Source organism: Tenrec ecaudatus, chromosome 15 (assembly GCF_050624435.1).
Source record: "Tenrec ecaudatus isolate mTenEca1 chromosome 15, mTenEca1.hap1, whole genome shotgun sequence".
Lineage (NCBI taxonomy): Eukaryota > Metazoa > Chordata > Mammalia > Afrosoricida > Tenrecidae > Tenrec > Tenrec ecaudatus.
The window spans coordinates 58,891,306-58,912,250 of record NC_134544.1 but is presented as its reverse complement, the minus strand read 5'-3'; the positions used below and the strand labels follow the sequence as shown (position 1 = coordinate 58,912,250).

The 20,945-nt window shown below is 40.2% G+C and overlaps 2 protein-coding genes across 3 annotated transcripts in view; one reads left to right on the top strand and one right to left on the bottom strand.

Annotated features, from left to right (window-relative positions):
* Positions 1 to 521, bottom strand: part of NDC80 (NDC80 kinetochore complex component) — a 56,783-nt gene extending 56,262 nt beyond the window's left edge. The window contains exon 1 of the mRNA XM_075532885.1: positions 414 to 521. The gene's annotated coding sequence lies outside the window, so the exon portion shown is untranslated. The remainder of the gene's footprint in view (positions 1 to 413) is intronic.
* A 48-nt stretch (positions 522 to 569) lies between these two features.
* The window catches only part of METTL4 (methyltransferase 4, N6-adenosine), a 42,720-nt gene continuing 22,344 nt past the window's right edge, over positions 570 to 20,945 (top strand). Inside the window, exons 1-5 of one of the 2 annotated variants that reach the window (XM_075532854.1) lie at positions 570 to 667; positions 3,311 to 4,035; positions 6,390 to 6,452; positions 17,211 to 17,580; positions 20,402 to 20,471. In XM_075532854.1, the coding sequence (XP_075388969.1) occupies positions 3,655 to 4,035; positions 6,390 to 6,452; positions 17,211 to 17,580; positions 20,402 to 20,471 (884 nt within the window). In that variant the 5' untranslated portion in view covers positions 570 to 667; positions 3,311 to 3,654. Of the gene's footprint in view, positions 668 to 892; positions 1,043 to 3,310; positions 4,036 to 6,389; positions 6,453 to 17,210; positions 17,581 to 20,401; positions 20,472 to 20,945 lie in introns of those variants that run through there. The other variant, XM_075532855.1, reaches the window with a different exon arrangement.

The following is a 20,945-nucleotide window of genomic DNA, read 5'->3' as shown; positions in this document are numbered from 1 at the left end:
TTTGAGATCGTCTCTTCCTGGAGTCGCACGCCGCATCCTTCGCCCGCGGAGCGGCTGGTCCTGAATTGTGGATCAGCCCAGTGCGGAACTCCCTACCTCAGGGGACCCTAGTGTGGGGCACCCCACGCACGGCCCCCCGCGCTTCCCTCAGCCGGCACGCTCCCCGCGCGTCTCCCCTCCGCTCCCGCTTTCTTGGAAAGTCACTGCCCGCAGAATGGACAGGGCTCGGAGAAACCGGCGCCTGGCACACTTGGCTGCGTCGGCCTTCAACCGAGCAGACCCGCGAACGAAGTCCCAGGACGTTACTCGAGCTAAGCCGTGGGTGCCGGCGCCTTCTCCCCTGAAATCGCAGCGGCCGAAACAACACCCCCCCAGTTTCTCTCGAGCCCACCACCCGGGAGGGAGCTCCTCACCTTTCTCCGGGCTTCCCGGCACCACCGGGGGGCCGAACCTCCCAAGCACGCAGTTTCTTTCCGCAAAGCCGCCAAAACGCCACGCCTCCGCCTACCCGCCAGCGCGGTTCAAATTTTAAACATCCCCGCCCGCCCGCGCTACGTCATCACGCACTACGTACCGCTCGCGAGACGCGCTGCCGCGCCGCCGCCGGAAGTCCGGTGCTGCTTGTTCCGCGTCGCCTCGCCGGAGCGACGGGTCGCTCCCAGCTCGAGTAAGCGTCTCCCCGAAGTTGGTCGGATCCCCCCCCCCCACACACACACGCAGTTTTCAGGGACCCCCGGGCTCCGGGTGAGGGGCAGGCAGCGCGAGAGCTCGGAGTGGCCCCCGATACACTCTCCGTACAGCAACATGGCCGCGCCCGTGGACTGTGAGAAAAACATGGACGTTTTTCTCCTCCTCGCCTTGAAAGGGGCGTTTCCCTCCGATCCTACTTAAAAGCATGCTTTTCTCAAGAAGGGAGTCTGGAAGGCGGCCAGCGTCTCTCCCAGAAGGGACGCTGCGGGGAAGGTGGTGCCTGCTGAGGGGGCCCTCGCTACGATTCTGGGCGCCCAAGTCCAACCCGGGGAGGAAACGCGAGGGGGAAGAGGTCAGAGCCGCAGTCCGGACACCTGACTGTGTTCGAGTTTTACTTTTGAGAAAGTTACGTTTCCTGTTGGCGTTCTTCCCCGCTAAATTCCTCATTCTCAGGAACAAGGCTCTAAGTAACTGGCCCATTGTCACCAAGCTCTTACCCACCCCGTTTGAGACTTTACGTCTTTAAGGGAGAAGTCAGGCGCAGCCTCATCTCTGCCCAGAATGGATGACTGAACCACACTGACTTTGCCAACCCTCACACCCCCCTAACCAATCCCACTGGCATGGAGTCGTTTGAGTTTCTGAGACTGAACCTTTATGGAAGTAGAAAGCCTCATTACCACCCCTACCCACCCGTCCCCAAAGCTGGTGGTTTCTCACTGTTGACTTTGTCACTAGCAGCCCAAGTCGTAACCCCATAGGGCACCAGGGCACCTCAGTCAGTACTGCTACCAAAACTCAAATTCAACTCACTGCTATTGAGTTGACGCCGCCAATAGGGACCCAAAAGAACAGGGTAAAACAGCACCTGTGGGTTTCCGAGACACATAACTGGTAACTTAAGCCCGGGCTAGTACCTGGGCTCCCATCAGCAATACAATTAGCATTTCCTTCTGGATGATTGCGGTGGATCTGGTACTGCATGGCATTTCATGTAAATAGATTTTCTTCTTACTGAATTCTCTAAAGTGTCCTCGGAGAGGCGATAAGAAATGATGAGATGGAGGCTTAGGGAGATCAAGTAGCTGGTCCACGGTCCCATTGCTAATGCTTTTGGGGGTCGAAAGCTTGGTTTGAATGCTGTGATTAGTAACGAGGGTGTTGGAATGGACTGCATGGCAATGAGTGTGGTTGCTTGTCATTTCTCCATTGTACTAGATTGAGAAAGTAATATCCATAGCTATAAATCATCTCTTGAGAAAATATAACATGCTTTCAAAAACCTAGCTTCCTGATGAAAAACCTAGCTTCCTAGGTTCCTGCTCGGAACCAATTACAAATTTGGTCCTGTCACCTATTTTACTAGGCCTTAGTGTTTTTGATATACCGTCAAAATTGCATTTTGTTATGCCTAGGCACCTTGGGAGGCCTGGTGGTGTAGTAGTTAGGTTTTGGGCTCACCATAGGATCAGCAGTTCGAAAACACCAGCCAATCCGGGAGAAAATGAGGCTTTCTACTCCCATAAAGAGTTATAATAGTCTTGGAACCCACAAAGGCAGTTCTACACTGTCCTGTTGGGTCTCTGTGAGTGGAATAGACTCTGGCAGTGAGTTTTTTTTTGAGCGGCTGTAGGCTGCTGACCTCAAGTTCAGCAATTCAAGCCCACCAGTGGCTCTGCAGAGGAAAGATGAGGCTTTCTGAAAGCTCATCATGATTTACAATCTTGGAAAATCAAAGGGGGCAGTTCTCTTCTGCCCTATAGGGTCCGTAAGAGTCAGAATTGACTTGATACCAATGAGACCACTAGTTTGCTATCTCCCCCCCCGTAATTTTTTTGATAGCAGCGCTTTAATAGAATAGTGTACTGGAGAATGGGCTAACTACGGAGTATATTTGAAAAATGTGAGCTGTTTTGCTAATGTGTGTAAGAAACATGTGGCAGTTGACTTCTATAAAGATTACAGTTTTGTAAACTCTAGGGAGCAGTTCTCTGTCCTAAAATAGGGGTGGGAGAACCTTTTGTTTTCTTTTTGTCCTGCCAAGGGCATCTGGATATTTTTAGCACCGTTAACTCACCCCTGGTATGCAACTGGAACTGCTCCTCTTTGATGAGGTGTGTGATGTTTGCTGGTAGTGATGATTTTGTGGGCCTTATTTAACCTGCTAACCTATCTTATAGGGTCTCTATGAGTCAGAATTGATGTTGACAGTGGGGTAATGGCCCGTAGGAGCCCAGGTAGACTAGCAGTTTGGGGCTGCTACCTACAAGGTCAGTAGTTCAAAAGCGCCAGCTGCTGCAAGGGAGAAAGACAAGGTTTTCTACTCCAGTAAAGAGTTACAGTCTCAGAATCAATCCCACAGGGCAGTTTTGCCCTCTCCTATAGGGTCCCTGTGAGTCGACCTGGATTCAGTGGCAATGAAATCAGATTGATACAGCTGAACATTTCCACCCCTGTTCTAAAAAAGGGCTATGGTTAGTTGTAATTAACTCTGAAGTAGGTTTGTTTTTATTTTCCTGTTAACTTCCTATCTCGAAATTCTGTGCCCCTTTCTAGATAGGTCCATGTCATTTAAAAGACTGGATTCACATAGGTAATGTGGTGTTCTTTGCTTCCACAGGGCGCTTTCATCTTTTCAGCATTCATTGACGTCCTCACTCGGAGATTTTATACTTGCTGGCTCGGTCCATGGATTTAAGCTGAAGTTGTGGAGAGTCCAGAATGAGAGGAAGATCAAATTGGGTTTGCAGAACTAAGATCAGGTTTTAGCCACCTTTGGCCAAACTGACTAAACAATTTTAAAGGATCAACAATGACATTAAAAGAAGCCTGTATTAAAAGGTGTAATTGATAAACTTGCATCACAAATAGATGTGTCTGAAATTACTTTTACTGAAATACAGACTACTTAAAGGCGGTCTGGACAGTAGAGTGTGACTTCTGCAGGTGTTTGTATTGAGTAAGATGTCTGTGGTGCACCAGCTGTCACATGGATGGTTAGTGGATCACCTTTCTTTCATCAACAAGATAAACTATCAACTCTCTGAGCCTTGCTGTCGTAAAAATGAGCCCACTGTCAACTTTGGTCCTCTTCATGTGGATCCAACATCTTCTTTTGAACCCTCTGCTACGCTTATTGCTTCTGACATGACCACGGAGCCTGAGAATGATGATAGACAAGATAGTGACATGCTCAGGCAAAAATACGTCTTTCGATCTGAATTATTTGACATCACCAAACCCTATATAACTTCAGCTGGTCATGAAGAATACGAACAGAATAATGGAAAGAAAGAGCTAATGGAAGGTGTTAAAAGAGAGAGTTCCACTTCTGTCATTGGGAAGGTAGACAATTATAAGGAATATTTATTTTTTATATGAAACAAACGTATCATGAAAGCATCTCGGCTGTTTTGTGATTTACTAAGTATAAAGAAAAAAATCAGTAAAACCTAACAAAGTTTAGGTTATCCAGAATAACCTTTAACTCTTCACAAGTATTCTACCATTACTGTAAGATCAAGTGTTCATAATTCAAAATCAATCAAACTTCACAGGAAGTAAATGTAAGCTAAACATACAGTCAATCAAAAGTCTACTTTTCTACTTAGATTCTTATATTGATAGCATATTTTACATCTGCTGTTACTAAAAGGTGATTCCTTTTCTAAAAAATTGCAGGGCAGCAAATGGTTTTTGGGTTATCTTTAGAGGCCCATCCTTTGGGAATAATCTCAAATATTAACATTTAGAAGAAGGGATGTTGCTTATAAAACTAGTGATGGAAATAGCTACGATTTATATATTTGTATAAGCACAGGTGTCATCTTTTACTAGAATTTTCAGAATGTCATAAGATCAAATTATATGTTATTATTTTGTAGTTTTGAAAAGTTCAGAAATAATTTTACAAAGTCTATGTTAGCTAGTTTATATTAACTTTTTTGGGGGTAATGATAGGAACAGCATTTGTTATTCCCCCAACAAATGTTGGAATTCCTTCTATTTGCCATTGTACTTAGAGGGATGAGACAAGATAAACACAAGCCCTGCCCTCTTGAATCTTGTAACCCAGTGGGGGAGAAGTAAAGAGGAAAGCATGCTGAGAGTTAACATAAATACATTAACAGATAGTATAACTACTCGAAGGAGAACTTTTAATATTCTTATAATTTCTTTTTGCACATTTTTTTCCTTTAAGCAATTATTTACTGAACCTCTGCTGTGTCAGGTACAAGAAGGAATGTGAGTTCTTAGTCACAAAGAACAGACGTAATGGTTCTATTATTATTATACTTCAAGAGTCCACTCCCACCTAGCTTGACTCAGGGTTCCCGAGACTGTAAGTGTTTGTGCCAGGGGTCCTCAAACTTTGTAAACATGGGGCCAGTTCACTGTCCCTCAGACCCCTTGGAGGGCTGGACTATAGTTTACAAAAAACAAAAATGACGAACAAATTCCTATGCACACTGCACATATCTTATTTTGAAGTAAAACAAAAGGGGGAAAAAGACCCAGTGTGCCGGGTAAATGTCCTCGGCGGGCCGCATGTGGCCTGCAGGCCGCAGTTTGAGGACCCCTGGTTTATGGAACAGGCAATCTCACCTTTCTCCTTTGGATTGGCTGGTGTGTTGGTGGTTAGCAGTTCAATACTTGGCCAACCATGCCACCAGGGCTCCTTACTATTAAACTAGTCCAGACAAATAATAGACCTTATGAAGAACTTTGCAATTTATAGCATATATTATGGTTCGTTTCTTATGTCTGATAAGTTTCTCATATTTTAATATTGAAAAATAAGATGGACATATGCAATGGATGTTATGACAAGACTTATCTTATTCCAGATAATCCTAAAGCAATTTATATCATTAGCCTACTTATAAGTTGATATATCTATGCAGCCAACAAATATTTATTAACCTGCTAGTCTTGCTACCATGTAAACACTGGGATTTCAACAATAAAACATACAAAGCCCCAATGTTGTAGACATTCTTTTTATGGAGTTGTTAACTATAGGACGGTGTTAATAATATTTGACTTGAACCTAACTGATCCATCGGAGAGTTATTATAAATACATTGCATTTAAAAAAATTATAGTACATGGATTGTCCCTCCTCAAAAATGAAGAAAGCTGAGAATACTTACACCATGTACTAGTATACCAACTTACGGTGACATGGCTTACTGATTACTGTGTCACCATCACACTATATTTTGTCTTATGGTGGCCCTGGTGTGTGCCGTAAAGTTGATTCTGACCCCATAGTAACCCTGTATGACAGAGGAGAACCGGCACATACGGGTTCTAGATTACAACCTGTATAAGAGTAGATCGACAGATTGGTCTCTTGTGGAACTGCTGCTGGGTCTGAACTGACTTTGGTTAGCAGCAGAGTGCTTTAAATATTGTGCTACCAGAGCTCCTTATTATGTTGTACTAGTTCTTATTAGTGGTAGTAAGATAACCTCTCATCACCTATTAAATTGATATTTATTATTTTGGTAAAGTTTGTGTCCTTAATCTGTGCCCATTCTACTGATTTTGATCTCAACACATGATTATTACCACCACATAAAGGTTGGCATACATATATTAGAACAATATAGTGAAAAATAAATTAATACATTTAAAGGGTTATGTTATGATAGTTGACAACATAATTTTTCCCCTGTAATTTATTTACCTTTTAGAAGCGTAAAAGATGTATTGTTTTCAATCAAGGTGAATTGGATGCTATGGACTATCATAAAAAGGTACGTATTAAATGTTCATTGATCACATCTGAAGATTTATTTGAAGTACTATGAATAAAGGACTAACTAGGTGTAGCAAGTGGATAAGCACTTGCCTACGAGCTAGAAGTTGGTAGTTCAAACCCACCTGTGGAAGCTGTGGTAATCTGTTTTTGACAGATCACAGCTTTGAAAATCCCGTGGAGAAATTTGATTTTGTACACATGAAGTCACTAGTCAGAATGAACTGACAGCAACTTACAACCACAAAAGGTTGGTTAAATATAAGATTGTAAATGTATTGAAGATAGCTGAGGACATAAAAATTGAGTCCTTAAATACCAAAAGTCCACATATTTGGTTAATTTTAGAAAAACATTTGTGGTCTGAAAATGCTTTTTGTGAGATTAAACTGTAGAGCTATGTAAAAATCCATATATTGTGAGGCAAGGATGATTTAAGATGTTAAATGAAACTAGATAACTGAATTTCTTGATTTTTGTATATTGACATTGCTAAAAATTAAAATGCTGGTAACAATAATTAATATAAATCATGGAATGTTTATATGCCTCAGCATGGAATAAAACTTAAAAAGCCCTAAAATAATATATATTAAGAAAATCTTATTTAGAACTCTCTTTGCTTCAGCAGCAAATTTGAATAAAGATAGTTGAAGGTTGTTTATGATCAGTTCATAGATTAGAACAGTGGTTCTGAGAACCTGGGGGATCAGAACAGTGGTTCTCAAAGGGTCAAACGACCCTTTCACAGGGGTTGTCTAAGACCAATGGAAAACACATTACGTTTACATTACGATTCATAACATTAGCAAGATTACAGTTATGAAGTAGCAACGAAAATAATTTTATGGTTGGGGGGGCCACCACAACATGAGGAACTGTATTAAAGGGTCACGGCATTAGGAAGTTGAGAAACAGTGGATTAGAATAAATTTACTATTATTTGGTGATAATGAATGAACCAAAAAGGACTGATGCCAGGGCTGTGAAGAGTGAAGATGCTAAAACTCAAATCAACTCATAGCGACCCTACAAGATAGGGTACAATTGCTGCTATGCATTTCTGAGGCTCATCTTTCTCCCTGGGCAACTGGAGGGTTGAAACTGGTAACCCACTGTGCCAGGAGTGCTCCTTAATTAGATAAGGTAACTAGGTTATTTTAGGGAGCATGTTGTTTTTATTATTAGGTGTCATTGAGTCAGTTCTGACCCATGGCGACCCTGTGCACAACAGAACGAGGCACTGCCCAGTCCTGCATCATCCTCACAATTGTTCGTGTACCTGAGCCCATTGTGCAGCCGCTGTGACAATCCATCTCGATGAAGGCCTTCCTCTCACTCCCCTCCACTTTACCAAGGATGATGTCCTGCGCCAGGGACTGGTCTCTCCTGATCACATGTCCAAAAGATGTAGGACAGTCTTTCCATTCTTCCCTTTACGGAGCCCTGTGGCCATGCTCTTGAAAACAGACTAGTTTGTTCATTTTAGCTGTCTATCGTACTTCCAATATTCTTCACCAGCCCCACAATTCAAAATCATTGAATCCTCAGTCTTCCTTGTTTAGTGTCCAACTTTTCACATGCATATGAGACAATGGAAAAGACCGTGGCTTGGGTCAGGCATACCTCAATCTTCAAAGTAACATCCTCGCTTTTCAATTCTCTAAAGAGATCTTGTGAAACAGATTTACCTAATGCAACACGTCATTTGATCTCTTGACTGCTGCTCTCATGAGCATTGGTTGTGGATCTAAGTAAGACAAAAATCTTTGACAACTTCCACCTTTTCTCCATTTATCATGATGTTACCTATTGGTGCATTTGTGAGGATTTGGGTCTATTGATTCGTAATCCATACAGAAGCTGCAGTCCATGATCTTCATCAGCAAGTGCTTCAAGTCCTCCACTCTCAGCACAGCAAGGTGTGTCAGCTGCATATTGCAGGTTGTTAATAAGCCTTCCTCAAACCCTGATGCCACGTTCTTCATACAGTCCAGCTCTTCTGATGCAGATTGAATACGTATGGTGAGAGAATACAACTAGGATGCACACTTTTTCTGATTTTAAACCATGAAGTATTTATTCCCTTGTTCTGTTCACACAACTGCCTCTTAATCTTTGTATGAACACAATGAAGTGTTGGAATTCCTATTCTTAAGGTTGTCCATAGTTTGTAATTATCTGCACAGTCGAATGCCTTTGCATAGTCAGTAACACAGAAATAAACATCTTGTTGGTATTTTCTGCTTTCACCCACGATCCATCTGACATCAGCAATGACGTTCTCTGTTTCATTGTCATCTTCTGAATCGAGCCAAAATCTCTGGCAGCGCCTTGTCAATATACTGCTGCAACCACTGTTGGATGATCTTAAGCAAAACTTTACTCACATGTGATACCAGTGATATTGCTCTATATGAAGATTCGGCTGGGTGACCTTTCTTTGAAATGGGCCCAAATATGGATCTCTTCTGGTCAGTTGTCCAAGTACCTGTCTTCCAAATTTTCTGGCACAGACGAGTAAGTGTTTCCAGTGCTTCATCAGTTTGTTGAAACATTTCAATTGGCATGTGTGTTAGACAGGGTTCTCTAGAGAGACAAACCAGATTGCTAGTAATTATATATAAATATATTTATAAAGATAGATATATAATACAAGAAATGAACCATTAAATTATATACAGATAGATAATACAATAAATTAACAATTAAATTATAAAGCAGTGAGACACTAGCAGTCCTTTAAGGCTTGAGAGCCACCAGTTGCCAGTCCCCTTCTGTAGAGAGAGCTGGGCTATATATATCCAGGCAGCAAACAGCAAGGCAGGTCCCCAACTGTCATCAACTGTCGGTCCCCAGCTCCAGAGGTGAACATTCCAATCGTGTGGGCTTAAAGGGACCTCAACTTACAGCGACACAGTCCACAGGCTAGGCATCCCACAGGTAGTGAACCCCTTTAAATTGAGGCACGGAACAAGCAAGGCGAGGCTCACCCAGCCATTTATCCCTCTGCCCTTCAGTTAATCCTACTTGTGTTTATCGACCAGGCTGGCACAATAAACTATCGCAGCATGCCATCAATTCCTGAAGGCTTGTTTTTGGTTATTGCTTTCAGTGCAGCTTGAACTTCTTCCTTTAGCGCCATTGGTTCTTGCTCATATACTCCCTCTTGAAGTGGTGGAATGCTGACTAGTTCTTTTTGGTATAGTGGCTCTGTATTCCTTCCATTTTCCTTTGATGCTTCCTGAATCATTCCCACTGATCTACATCTAACCCCCTCCCAGGGGGATGGACAACAGAAAAGAGTAAAGGAGGCATTGGTCAGTGTAAGGCATGAAAAATAATAATTTATAAATTCTCAAGGGTTCATGAGGGAGGCAGGCTGGAGGAGGGAGGGGAAAAGTGAGGAGCTGATACCAAGGGCTCAGCTAGAAAATATTTTGAAAATGATGACAACAAATGTACAAATGTGCTTGACACATAGATGGATGTATGGAATATGATGAGTTATATGAGCCTCCAATAAAATGATTTAAAAAAAGTAATTGGTCTCTCAAAATTCTACCTTCAACTTTTCTTCTTTCACCAACTCCATATTTTCTACCTACTATTTCTTCCTCTTTGTTTCCAACTTTTACATTCCAATCACCCAAAACTATCAATCTTGATTGTGTGTTTGATCAATTTCCAAATAAAATCTGGTAGAATTCTTCAGTTACTGCACACTAGCTTTTGTATGTGGTGCATAAATTCGAATAATTTTTGAATTGATTGGATTTCCTTGAATGTGGATATAGGCCCATCACAGACAGCCTTGCACTTCATGACTCATTCATCAAGTTCCTAGTTGACAAGGAGTGCCACGCCACTCCTCTGGATTGTGTTCTGCTAGGCAAAGTAAATCATCGTTTCTGATTGAAAATGGCCAACACCAGTCCATTTCAGCTCACTGATGCCCAGGGCATTGATCTTTATATGTTCATTTTCATTGTTGACCACTTCTAATTTTCCTGGAGTCATACTTCACACATCCCAAGTTCTGAATATTAGCAAATTTTTACAGCTGTTTCTTCTTACATTGAGTTGTGCCTTATCAGCAAATGAAGATCCGTGAAGGCTCCCATCCCACTGGCTTTAGTCCAGTACCGTCACCATGGTTGGCTCCTCTGAGAGAGCAGTCGAGGCACATTTCAAATGTGGGGCCGAAGGGGCGCTAGCTCCAACAACGCGCTGCTTCCTCTGTGTGGACCTTCAGTATCTGACAGTGTCTTGAAACTGTGCGTAAGATTTGCAGAGGCTCCTTCCTCCTGAAGTGGGCAGCAGAGTCTTTCTTTGTTTTCTGTTCTTCGTCTGGAAACCCCTCTGAAACCTCTTCACTGTGGGTGACCCTGCTGGCATTTGAAATCCCAGGGACACAGCTTCCAGTATTAGAGTAACACACGTGCCATCGCAGTATGAGAAGTGGTGGTCAGGAGCATAGGTTAAGGCAAAGCCTGGAGTAGGACATGCCAAATTAGTTTTCTCCACTGAAATTATCCGTCTCCCTTTCTTCCTATTTAGTTTATTTGTCTCTTTCATGTCTGACTCATTAATTAAATTTATTTACACATGTTCATTGAATGCAGACTACATATTGGACGCTGTCAATTCAAGGACTTCAAGGTAGATGTAGTCTTTCATAGAATTCACGATCTTGAGAGGTGGAAACAAATTAAATCGAATACAATGTAACGAGTTTTATCATAGAAGAATTGCTATAACCGTGGGTGGGGGGGGGGTGCATAGGTTAGGAGTCCAAACCAGACTTCGAGCAGAGGTGTGAAGGAAAGTTTTTTTTTTTTAGGTAGGGTGGGGGTGGGGTGGGGGATAGGGGAGGTAGGAAGGAAGGAAGGAAGGAGTAAGTGAGAGTGGGAGTTAGGTGGGGAGGTGAGTTAGGGCATTGAAGGAAAGTTTTATGGAGACAGTAATAACTTTAATCTCAATTCTTGGAGTAGATGTTGATCATGAGGAGAGTGATAGAGTGTTTTAGGCTTAGAAACAAGTAGCCTTCATGAAAGTTCAGAAGGAAGAAAGAATATGACATGTTAGGAGAGCTGAAAATTATTCAGGATCCTAGGTTGGAATGTAAAAGAGAGTGGTTAGAGATGAAATTGGAGAAGTTAGAAGTAGCAGATATGTCAGTTTTTATAATCCTATCTTAGGATGCTTTTTATACTTATTTCTATAGGTAGTGAGAGGTATTGAGAATAGGTGACATGGTATGATTAGCTTTTTATTGAATTATTTAATATTAAACTTAATTACTTTTGATTATACATTTATGTGATAAAATTTAAAATACAGTGACATCTCCCTCTGCCTGTCTCCTTCCTCCTTGTCTAGTAGTGTTCTACATATATAATAGGTAATATGTACATGTGCTCTCTTCTATTTTTTATTTAGATCTTTCACCCTTTTGCACTTTGATTTTTATCCTTCACTTAAACATATTTTATGAATTGTTTATCACTCTCAATTTTATTTATTTTGCCTTGGCTGACATTTACATTTATTATACACATGTCACTTTGCACAGGTATACTAGGGAGTACCCCCCAAAAAACTGGAAAAATTTTTTCAAAGCCATATATTTACATTTTTTTATAAAACAACCTTATTTTATTCAAAGTAGAGCTGTATTGAACTGTATAGCTGTGTTAACTTTTGCCTCCTTTCAGCTTCATCTTTTCAATTTAGGGAATCTATTAAGCCGCTTATATTCTGCCCCTTTGTGGCCTTGAAACTCACTCCAGTCGGCTTACTAAGGTTTATTTATGGTTTCCTTCAGATGTCAGGGAAGGTTCATTTAGGGTCTCCTTCCCATCTATTGTTTTCCAACATCTGATGTCTTAGAAACCGTTGTCATCATTACGTCATTTTGTTTGGAAGTGGGAGCTTTTGGTTCCACCTAAGATTTTCTAAAACCCTATGATTTTCCATTACTGTTCTTTTTTCTAATCACCCTTAAAAAACATTTCATGGGATCTCTTACGGATGTTATTATAACCCGTAGTTCTGTTAGTTCAGGTGTAGTAGTGCAGTTGTTGCTATCATCGTTTACAATCCATTTTATTTTTTCTTAACTCCTTGGTATCAGCTCTCCTTTCCCCCCTCCCTCTCCCACCTGTTACTGATTCTTAAGTGATTTGATTGTGCTGTTTCTTAATGCACTTTTTCGTGTTTTAGTTCTTTGAGGTTTTTGAGCCTTTTGGACATAGGAGTGTTATAGTCTTAATTAAATATGGCCATTATTTTAAAAATATTTTTTCGTCTCCTCATCTCTGTTACAAGTTCCAGTTATACATAAATCAGACCACTTGAAGGTGCTGCATAGCTTGTTGATACTTCGCTCATTTCTTTTTTAATGTTCTCAGTATCATTTTGAATGATTTTTTCATGGTTTCTTTTTTTAATCATTTTATTAGCAGCTCATACAACTCTTATCACAATCCATACATACATCAATTGTGTCAAGCACATTTGTACATATGTTGCCATCATCATTCTCAAAACATTTGCTCTCTACTTGAGCCCTTGGTATCAGCTCCTCATTTTTCCCCTCCCTCCCTGCTCCCCCCTCCCCCATGAACCCTTGATAATTTATAAAATTATTATTATTTTGGCATATCTTACACCATCCGACGTCTCCCTTTACCCACTTCTTCGTTGTCCATCCCCCAGGGAGGAGGTTATATGGAGACCTTGTAATCGGTTCCCCCTTTCTCCCTCACCTTCCCCCCACCCTCCAGTATCACCACTCTCACCACTGGTCTTGGGTTCATCTGCCCTGGATTCCCTGTATTTCCAGTTCCTATCTGTGCCAGTGTACATCTTCCAGTCCAGCCGGTTATGTAAAGTAAAATTGGGATCATAGTGTGAGGGGAGGAAGCATTAAAGAACTAGAGGAAAATTGTATATTTCATCATTGCACCCTGCACCCAACACTGCACCCTGAGTGGCTTGTCTCCTCTCTGCAGCCCTTCTACAAGGGGATGTCCAATTTCCCACAGATGGGCCCTGGGTCCCCACTCCACACTCCCCCTCATTCACAATGCTATGATTTTTTTTTTTTTGGTCTTTGATGCCTGATACCTGATCCCTTCGATGGCTTGCTATCTCAGGCTGGTGTGCTTCTTCCATGTGGGCTTTGTTGTTTCTCAGTTAGATGACCCCTTGTTTATCTTCCAGCGTATAGGACCCCAGATTCCATATCTTTTGGTAGCCAGGCGCCATCAGCTTTCTTCACCACATTTGCTTATGCACCCACTTTGTTGATCTTTATCACGGTTTCTTCAGTTGCACTAATTTAGGGGTAGGCAACCTTTTTTCTGCCAAGGGCCATTTGGATATTGATAACATCATTCACAGGTCATACAAATTATCAATTTAAAAATTAGCCAGCTTTATATGGTCAAACTCTTAATTAACTCACCCCTACTTTGATGGCTGGAACTATTCTCTTTGGTGAGGCATGCACTGTTAACTGGTATTGATGATTTTGAGAGCCTGTACAGCCCATGAGGCTGGACGGCCCCCATTACTGTACTGATCTTTTCTACTTCATTGTCTGATCAGCTTTCAACCCAGTCCAGTGAATTTCCCTTTGCATGCATTAAAATTGCCATCTCTGTAAATCTGATTGTGGAGCCCTGGGAGCATAGTGATTGTGAACTAGGCTGCGATCTGCGTGGTCGGCAGTTCGAAACCACCAGCAGCTCCATAGGAGAAAGACTAGGCTTTATAAGCCCCCAAATAGTTTCAGTCTTGAAAACCCACAAGAAGGTCGCTGTGAGTTAGCAATGACTTGATGGCAGCAAGTTTTTTTTTTCCATTACATGTCTTTAACACGCTCATCTTTTTCTTCATGTTCTTGAACATCTGTGATGTAATTATAGTAATTGCTTTTGTACTTCCCCAATCTTTTAAACAAGCTGACAGCAAACCTACCCAGTGTTTTCAGCTAATTGAATCACATGTACTGTTCTGTGTTGGTTTCTACTGAATGATCACGTGTCCTATTTTTATACTTTATATTTCTAGTTTTGAATTTTTAGAAAATATTTCAATTTTACTTTGTTGGGTGCTGAATATTTTTGTATTCCTATGATTATTTTTGAGTTCCGTTTTTGACAGTTATCTTGAACTAATCTTTTAAAGACCACCTTTGTGCTTTTTCAGGTAGGAGCACAGAATATACATTGTCTAGGGCTACTATTTATTAAAAACATAGTTTTATTAGGGCCTCATACAACTCTTATTACAGTTCATAAATACATCAGTTGTGTAAAGCACATCTGTACATTCATTGCCCTCATCATTCTCAAAACATTTTCTCTCCACTTAAGCCCCTGGCATCAGGTTCTCTTTTTCCCCCTCCCTCCCTGCTCCCCCTTCCCTCATGAGCCCTTGGTAATTTATAAATTATTATTTTGTCATATCTTTCCCTGTCCAACATCTCCCTTCACCCACTTTTCTGTTGTCCGTCCCCCAGGGAGAAGGTCACATGTAGATCCTTTTAATCGGTTCCCCCTTTCCAACCCACTCTCTCTCTACGCTCCCAGTATCGCCATCCAAACCACACTGGTCCTGAAGGGATCATCTGCCCTGGATTCCCTGTGTTTCCAGTGCCTATCTGTACTAGTGTATACCCTCTGGTCCAGTCAGACTTGCAAGGTAGAAGTCAGCTCATGATAGTGGGGGGTGGAGGAAGCATTTAGGAACTAGAGGAACGTTGTATCTTTCATCATTGCTACATTGCACCCTGTTTGGCTCGTATCCTCCCCCAGATCCCTCTGAAAGGGGATCTCCAGTGATCTACAAATGGGCTTTGGGTCTCCACTCCGCACTCCCCCGCTCATTCGGGATGGTAAGATCTTTTGTTCTGATGATGCTTTATACCTGATCCCTTTGGCACCTCGTGATCGCACCAGCTGGTGTGCTTCTTCCATGTGGGCTTTGTTGCTTCTGAACTAGATGGCCACTTGTTTACCTTCAAGCCTTTAAGACCCCAGCCACTATATCTTTTGGTAGCTGGGTACCATCATCTTTCTTCACCACATTTGCTTATTCACCCTCTTTGTCTTCAGCAGTTGTGTTGGGAAGGTGAGCATCATAGAATGCTAATTTAATAGAAGAAAGTATTCTTGCATTGAGGGAGTATATGAGTGGAGGCCCAATGTCCTATCTAGTGCTATTTTTCTCCCCTTCGTGCAAGGGAATTATTTTTCTGAATAATGTAGTTTACTCCTTCCATGTGAACTAGGAGGTTTTTTACTCTGCCTGGTGGGATCACTAATAATATCCAGTCTGTACCCTCTAATAATTTCATCTTTTTTTGTCCCTGACAGTGAATCATTTCATTCTACATATGTGCTGATCAATATTCAGCTGGACTTTTGAGAGAACCCTCATAGATTTCAAGAAATACTTCTCTCTCTTGGTCTCTCCTTTAAAACTGTTAGCTACCATTGCCTTTCCAGACACCTTGCACCTCTCCTCCACTCAGAGAGACTTGACTCTGTAGATCGCTTTCGTCTATGCTTCTGTCTTGAAACTTTAACTGTGACTGTCTGGCACTGCTGAAAGTCTGCAAATCACTTTCAAAATGCATACATTTTGTACAATCTTTTGGCTACTAACTGCAAGGTCAGTAGTTCGAAACCACTCATTGCTTCATGGGAGAAAGATGAGGCTTTCGACTCCCATAAAGATTTACATCTTAGAAACCCACAGGGACAGTTCTTCTCTGCCTGTAGAGTTAGTTAGATTTGACTTGATGATAGTCAGTTTCTTTTGAGTTTCTTTCTTTTTTTAAAAAAAGTTAATTCACATGGAAGAGTAAATCTTATCCTTGTTACTACATATACCCAAAGTAGGATGGAGGAATTTAGTTTTATAATTCCTCTAGTTGAATTTTTGCAAAACTTTTTTTATATGTTCACTACAGTTCGCTCTCTCCTTCTTTAACAATTCAAGCTATATTTTTAAAAATGAAGGGATGTGTATTTCATAATACTTGTTCCAAAAACCAAACTCAATGCCATGAAACCAATTCTGACTCAGGGTTTCTGAGACTGTAACTCTACAGGAGTAGACAGCCTTATCTTAGTCCGGTGAACAGCTGGTGGGCTAGCAGTCCAGCGTGTATCCCACCATGCCACCACAGCTCCTGTAATTGTGAGGTGCCCTCAAGTTGGTTCTGCCCCATAGTGACCTACTGTGACAGAGTCAAACTGCCTTATAAGCTTTCAAAGTGCAATCTGTATGGGAGTAGGTTGTCAGGTCAGTAGGTGGGTTTGTACAGACAATCTTTTTGTTAGCAGCTGAGTGTTTAACCATTGCACTGCAAGGTCTCTTCATTTAACAGACCATTAAAAATATGTAATATTAAATATTTAAAATGAACTCTTCGTAGCCTAGAAAATTCCATTTTCTCAGAGCTAGGAGTAACTATCTGAACAGACAAGTTCATTCTATAAATATTTTTTTCTTATATGTGAAGGGATTTCAAAAGGGTAGTGGGAAAATGGAATTAAACTATAATGGAAATGCTTAGAAAGTAGCAGTTACAGGTTTAACTAAATACTCTTTTTTATTCTAATATAAAATTATTTTATTACAGGTATTAAAAATGTTGACTTCATTTTAAGTGAACTTAGAAAATTGTTTTAATGTCAATGCCCTTTCTTGTAATGCGGTTTAAAAAATTCTCTTACAGATCAGGAGACTAATTTTGGATGGATCTTCACAGTTAGTCCAAGAAGGTCTCAAAAGTGGTTTTCTTTATCCACTTTCTGAAAAACAGGCCAAGTGTAGTGGGCATGTCAATTTGCCACTCGATACATGCAATTTATCAGAATTATGTGAAATGGCAAAGCATTTGTCTTCTATGAACGAAACGAAGCTTCAGACACTACAGTTGATGGACGACGATATGTCTATTGATGAGCAGGATTTATTTTCACGGATTGTTGAAAACAACTCTTGCTTCACAAAAATGATTACTTTAATGGGACATAAATACTTGCTGCCACCAAAAAGTGGTTTTCTTTTGTCTGACATTTCTTGTATACAACCACTTCTGAATTGTAAGTAATTATTTTGTTTATTATGATAGACAGTTTTTCTGTAGTCTCAAAAGGCCTAGTCTGAATTTTCTATAAGGGTCTGGAAAGGTTAAACATATTTTCTACCTTTATTTTGCTTTGAAATTTTAGTGTTAACTTTTGATTTTTTATTTTTTAAATTCTGAATTCTTATTTTGAACAAGGGCTCAATGAGTAGCTAGTTCCCAGAGAGAGCAACTGTGGATACTGCTCTGTAGCTAGGAATTCATGATGCTATGTGTGGCCACGTTGCTTACAGCAAAGCTGAATACACAGCAACATGAATGTTAATCCCCAGATCATCCCAAGATGTTAGCTGATCTTCAAGTATATTGTTGAAAATTTCTTGACGTATTTGCCTGCACAAAGTTAAAGAAATTAAATATTGCAGTCTGTGGTCACACAGACTTGGTTTGCACTTAGTCTGCAGCTTCGTCGTGCCTTTTACTAATCACAAACGCTGTGGCCCTTTACTTCTCAAATCTGACCCTCGCTTTCCTTATTCGTAAATCAGTTTCACAGCCCAACTTCGCTCATCACTTTGAGGAGTACACGAAATCCTTTGTATTTAGACCTCAGATCAGTGATTTATAATATTACACTATCCTTAGGGATGATGTGGGTAAGAAATGTATTGATCAAGTTGAATTTAATTTGCTGTGTATTTATATTTTGACCTTTTAAAACAAAAGTCTAAGCTGTTAAGCAGCTACAACATCGCTTACTAATGAAGGACATCATTTAATTGCTGTCAAGCCATCTTCCTCATGGGTGGCTCTCCATGTAACACTGTCAGAAAATCGTTAGAGGCAAATAAATGACAGAATCACAAATTAGTGAGAACATCATGCCATATGTTTAAACATTTTCTCCAGTTCTCTTTGATCTTTGTTAATAGTAATGTTTGAAAATATCATTTTAATTGCATTCATTGATTATTTGTGATAGTGTGCAATTATAAATATAGCTTTATGTTTATAAAAGACAAGAAAGGGACAGCTCTTTGTTACAGTAAAATTCCAGTGAGTAAATTTGGATGGAATGATGGATGTAGAAAATTTCCACTTGGCAAGAAGCATAGTAATAATTATTACAGGCAGGGTATCCTCAGTTGCTGTCAAAATAGTTGGTGAAAAAAATAAGACACTAGTATACTCTTGAAATTATTTCCCCACAAGGTGCTGTGTAGTGATAAAGAGAAAATTTACACTGGGGAAATGTGGCATAGAACGCTTTAGCCAAAGTAACCAAATGTAATATAAAAATGAAATATATAGTTGGTCCTTCATATCTGTAGTTCTACATCTATGGATTCATCCAACAACAGATTGAAAATATTTGGAAAAAAATAAGAGTAAATAAATGGTCTAAAGCAATCTTTTAAAGACCTAGAGGAAGAGTAAAGTGCTATTTATGTTGGATTGCTTTGAGTCAGCATTAACTCAATGGAAGTGAGTTTATCTTTTTTTTAACATTATATTAGGTATTATAAGTAACTTAGAGATCATACACAGGATATGCATATTTATATGCAAATATTATGATATTTTATATAAGAAGCATGAGTATCTGTGGATTTTCATATCTGCGGGGTCCTAGTGGAATAGTGGGTTAAGCCATTGGCTGCTGCTAACTTCAAAGTCAGTTGTTCGAATCTACTAGCTGCTCTGTGAAAGAAAGATGAACTTTCTGCTCCTATAGAGATTTGGAGCATCAGATGCCCATGGGGCTTCTTTTGTCCTATACAGTCATTGTAATTTGAAATTGATGCCATGGTAGTGAGTTTTAGTAGTTGATTTGGGGGTCAATATCTGTGTCAATACCTGTGTCTATACCAAGGGGTGACTGTATTGAGCCTCATGTGCCTCATGATATGATGTTTTTATCAGGCACACATAGTTCTGTGGAATTGTTGCCAAAATCTAAATCTGATCATGAGGAACTTCAAACTCCAGTTGAGGGACAGTCTATAAAATAACTGGTCAGTAACCTTCAAAAGTGTCAAGGTCATAGAAGTCAAAGAAAAACTAGGGAATTTTCCCATATTAGAAGAGATTGAGGAGGAATGGCGATTAAATGCAATACATGATTCTGCTTAAAATCTTGAACCATAAAAAGGCGCATTAGTAGATAATTGGGAACGTTTTACAGTGGTTGGCATATCAACTCATATTGTATCATTTTTAATATTTTTGGTTTTTCTTAGTCATGATATGCTTATTTAAGAGGTTAACCTTTGGGAAAGATAAGTAAAAGTTATATGGCAACTCTGTATTTTTAGAACATTTTTATAGGACTGAAATTACCGTATATACTCGAGTAAAAGCCAACCCGGATAACAGCCGCGACACTTCATTTTACCACAAAAACTGCATTAAAAATGTGCTGAAAAACTCGGCTTACACACAAGTACATATGGTATGTTATAGTAGGAAGTTCAGAAAGGGTAAAGTAAAAAAAGATTTAGGTCTGAAAGGGCCATACAGTGGCTATACATGTGAAATGATGAGACCGCAAGTGACTCCTGAGACTTACAGAGATTTTATCAGTCATTTTTGTAAAACTTAGTGAACTTTAGTCATCTTCAAGCATTATCTGCAAAAGTAGCAATAAGTTAAAGTATGTTAAATTCCTAAAGGTAATAAATGATAAGGGAGATATCTAATTTTTTAGATAAATTATGTTTCATTCTCTTATTTTTGCATATATAGTGAAAGCATTTAAGTTTTGAAGAGCATGTTTCATTTTAAAAGTGATCATATATGGAGGAAGATGTTTTTTAGAATTGTGTTTTTGTTTTCAGGCAGGAAAAAATATGATTTAATTGTAATAGATCCACCTTGGGAGAACAAATCAGTGAAAAGAAGTAACAGGTAAGTGAAAACATATATTAGGTATTTTAGGGATTGGCCCTCTAAATATTATGTCGTGTCCTCCTTTGTCTCCATAACAATTTTTAAAAACTCGATTTGCATGTTAATAGAATAGCCTCTCCATCTTTCTTGTGGTTGGTAGCCCACTATGTCACCAGGGTGTCACCCCAGCACTCTTGTGATTTGTGTTGACGTGCTATATCTTGCCCCATTCTCTTACTTTTAACCCAATGTGCGTTTGAATAGAAGGTTTAATCTCTTAAAGACAGTATTTGGTTGGATTTTTAAAATCTGGTCAATCTTTTTTCATTGGAGCATTTAGAGCCATATACATTTATTGTAATTATTGTTAGGTGCTGTCGAGTCAGTTCTGACTCACAGCAACCCTGTATTTATACTAGAACAAAACACTGCCTGATCCTGTGACCATCTTCACAATCTTTATGTTGTTTGAGCCCGTTGTTGCCGCCACTG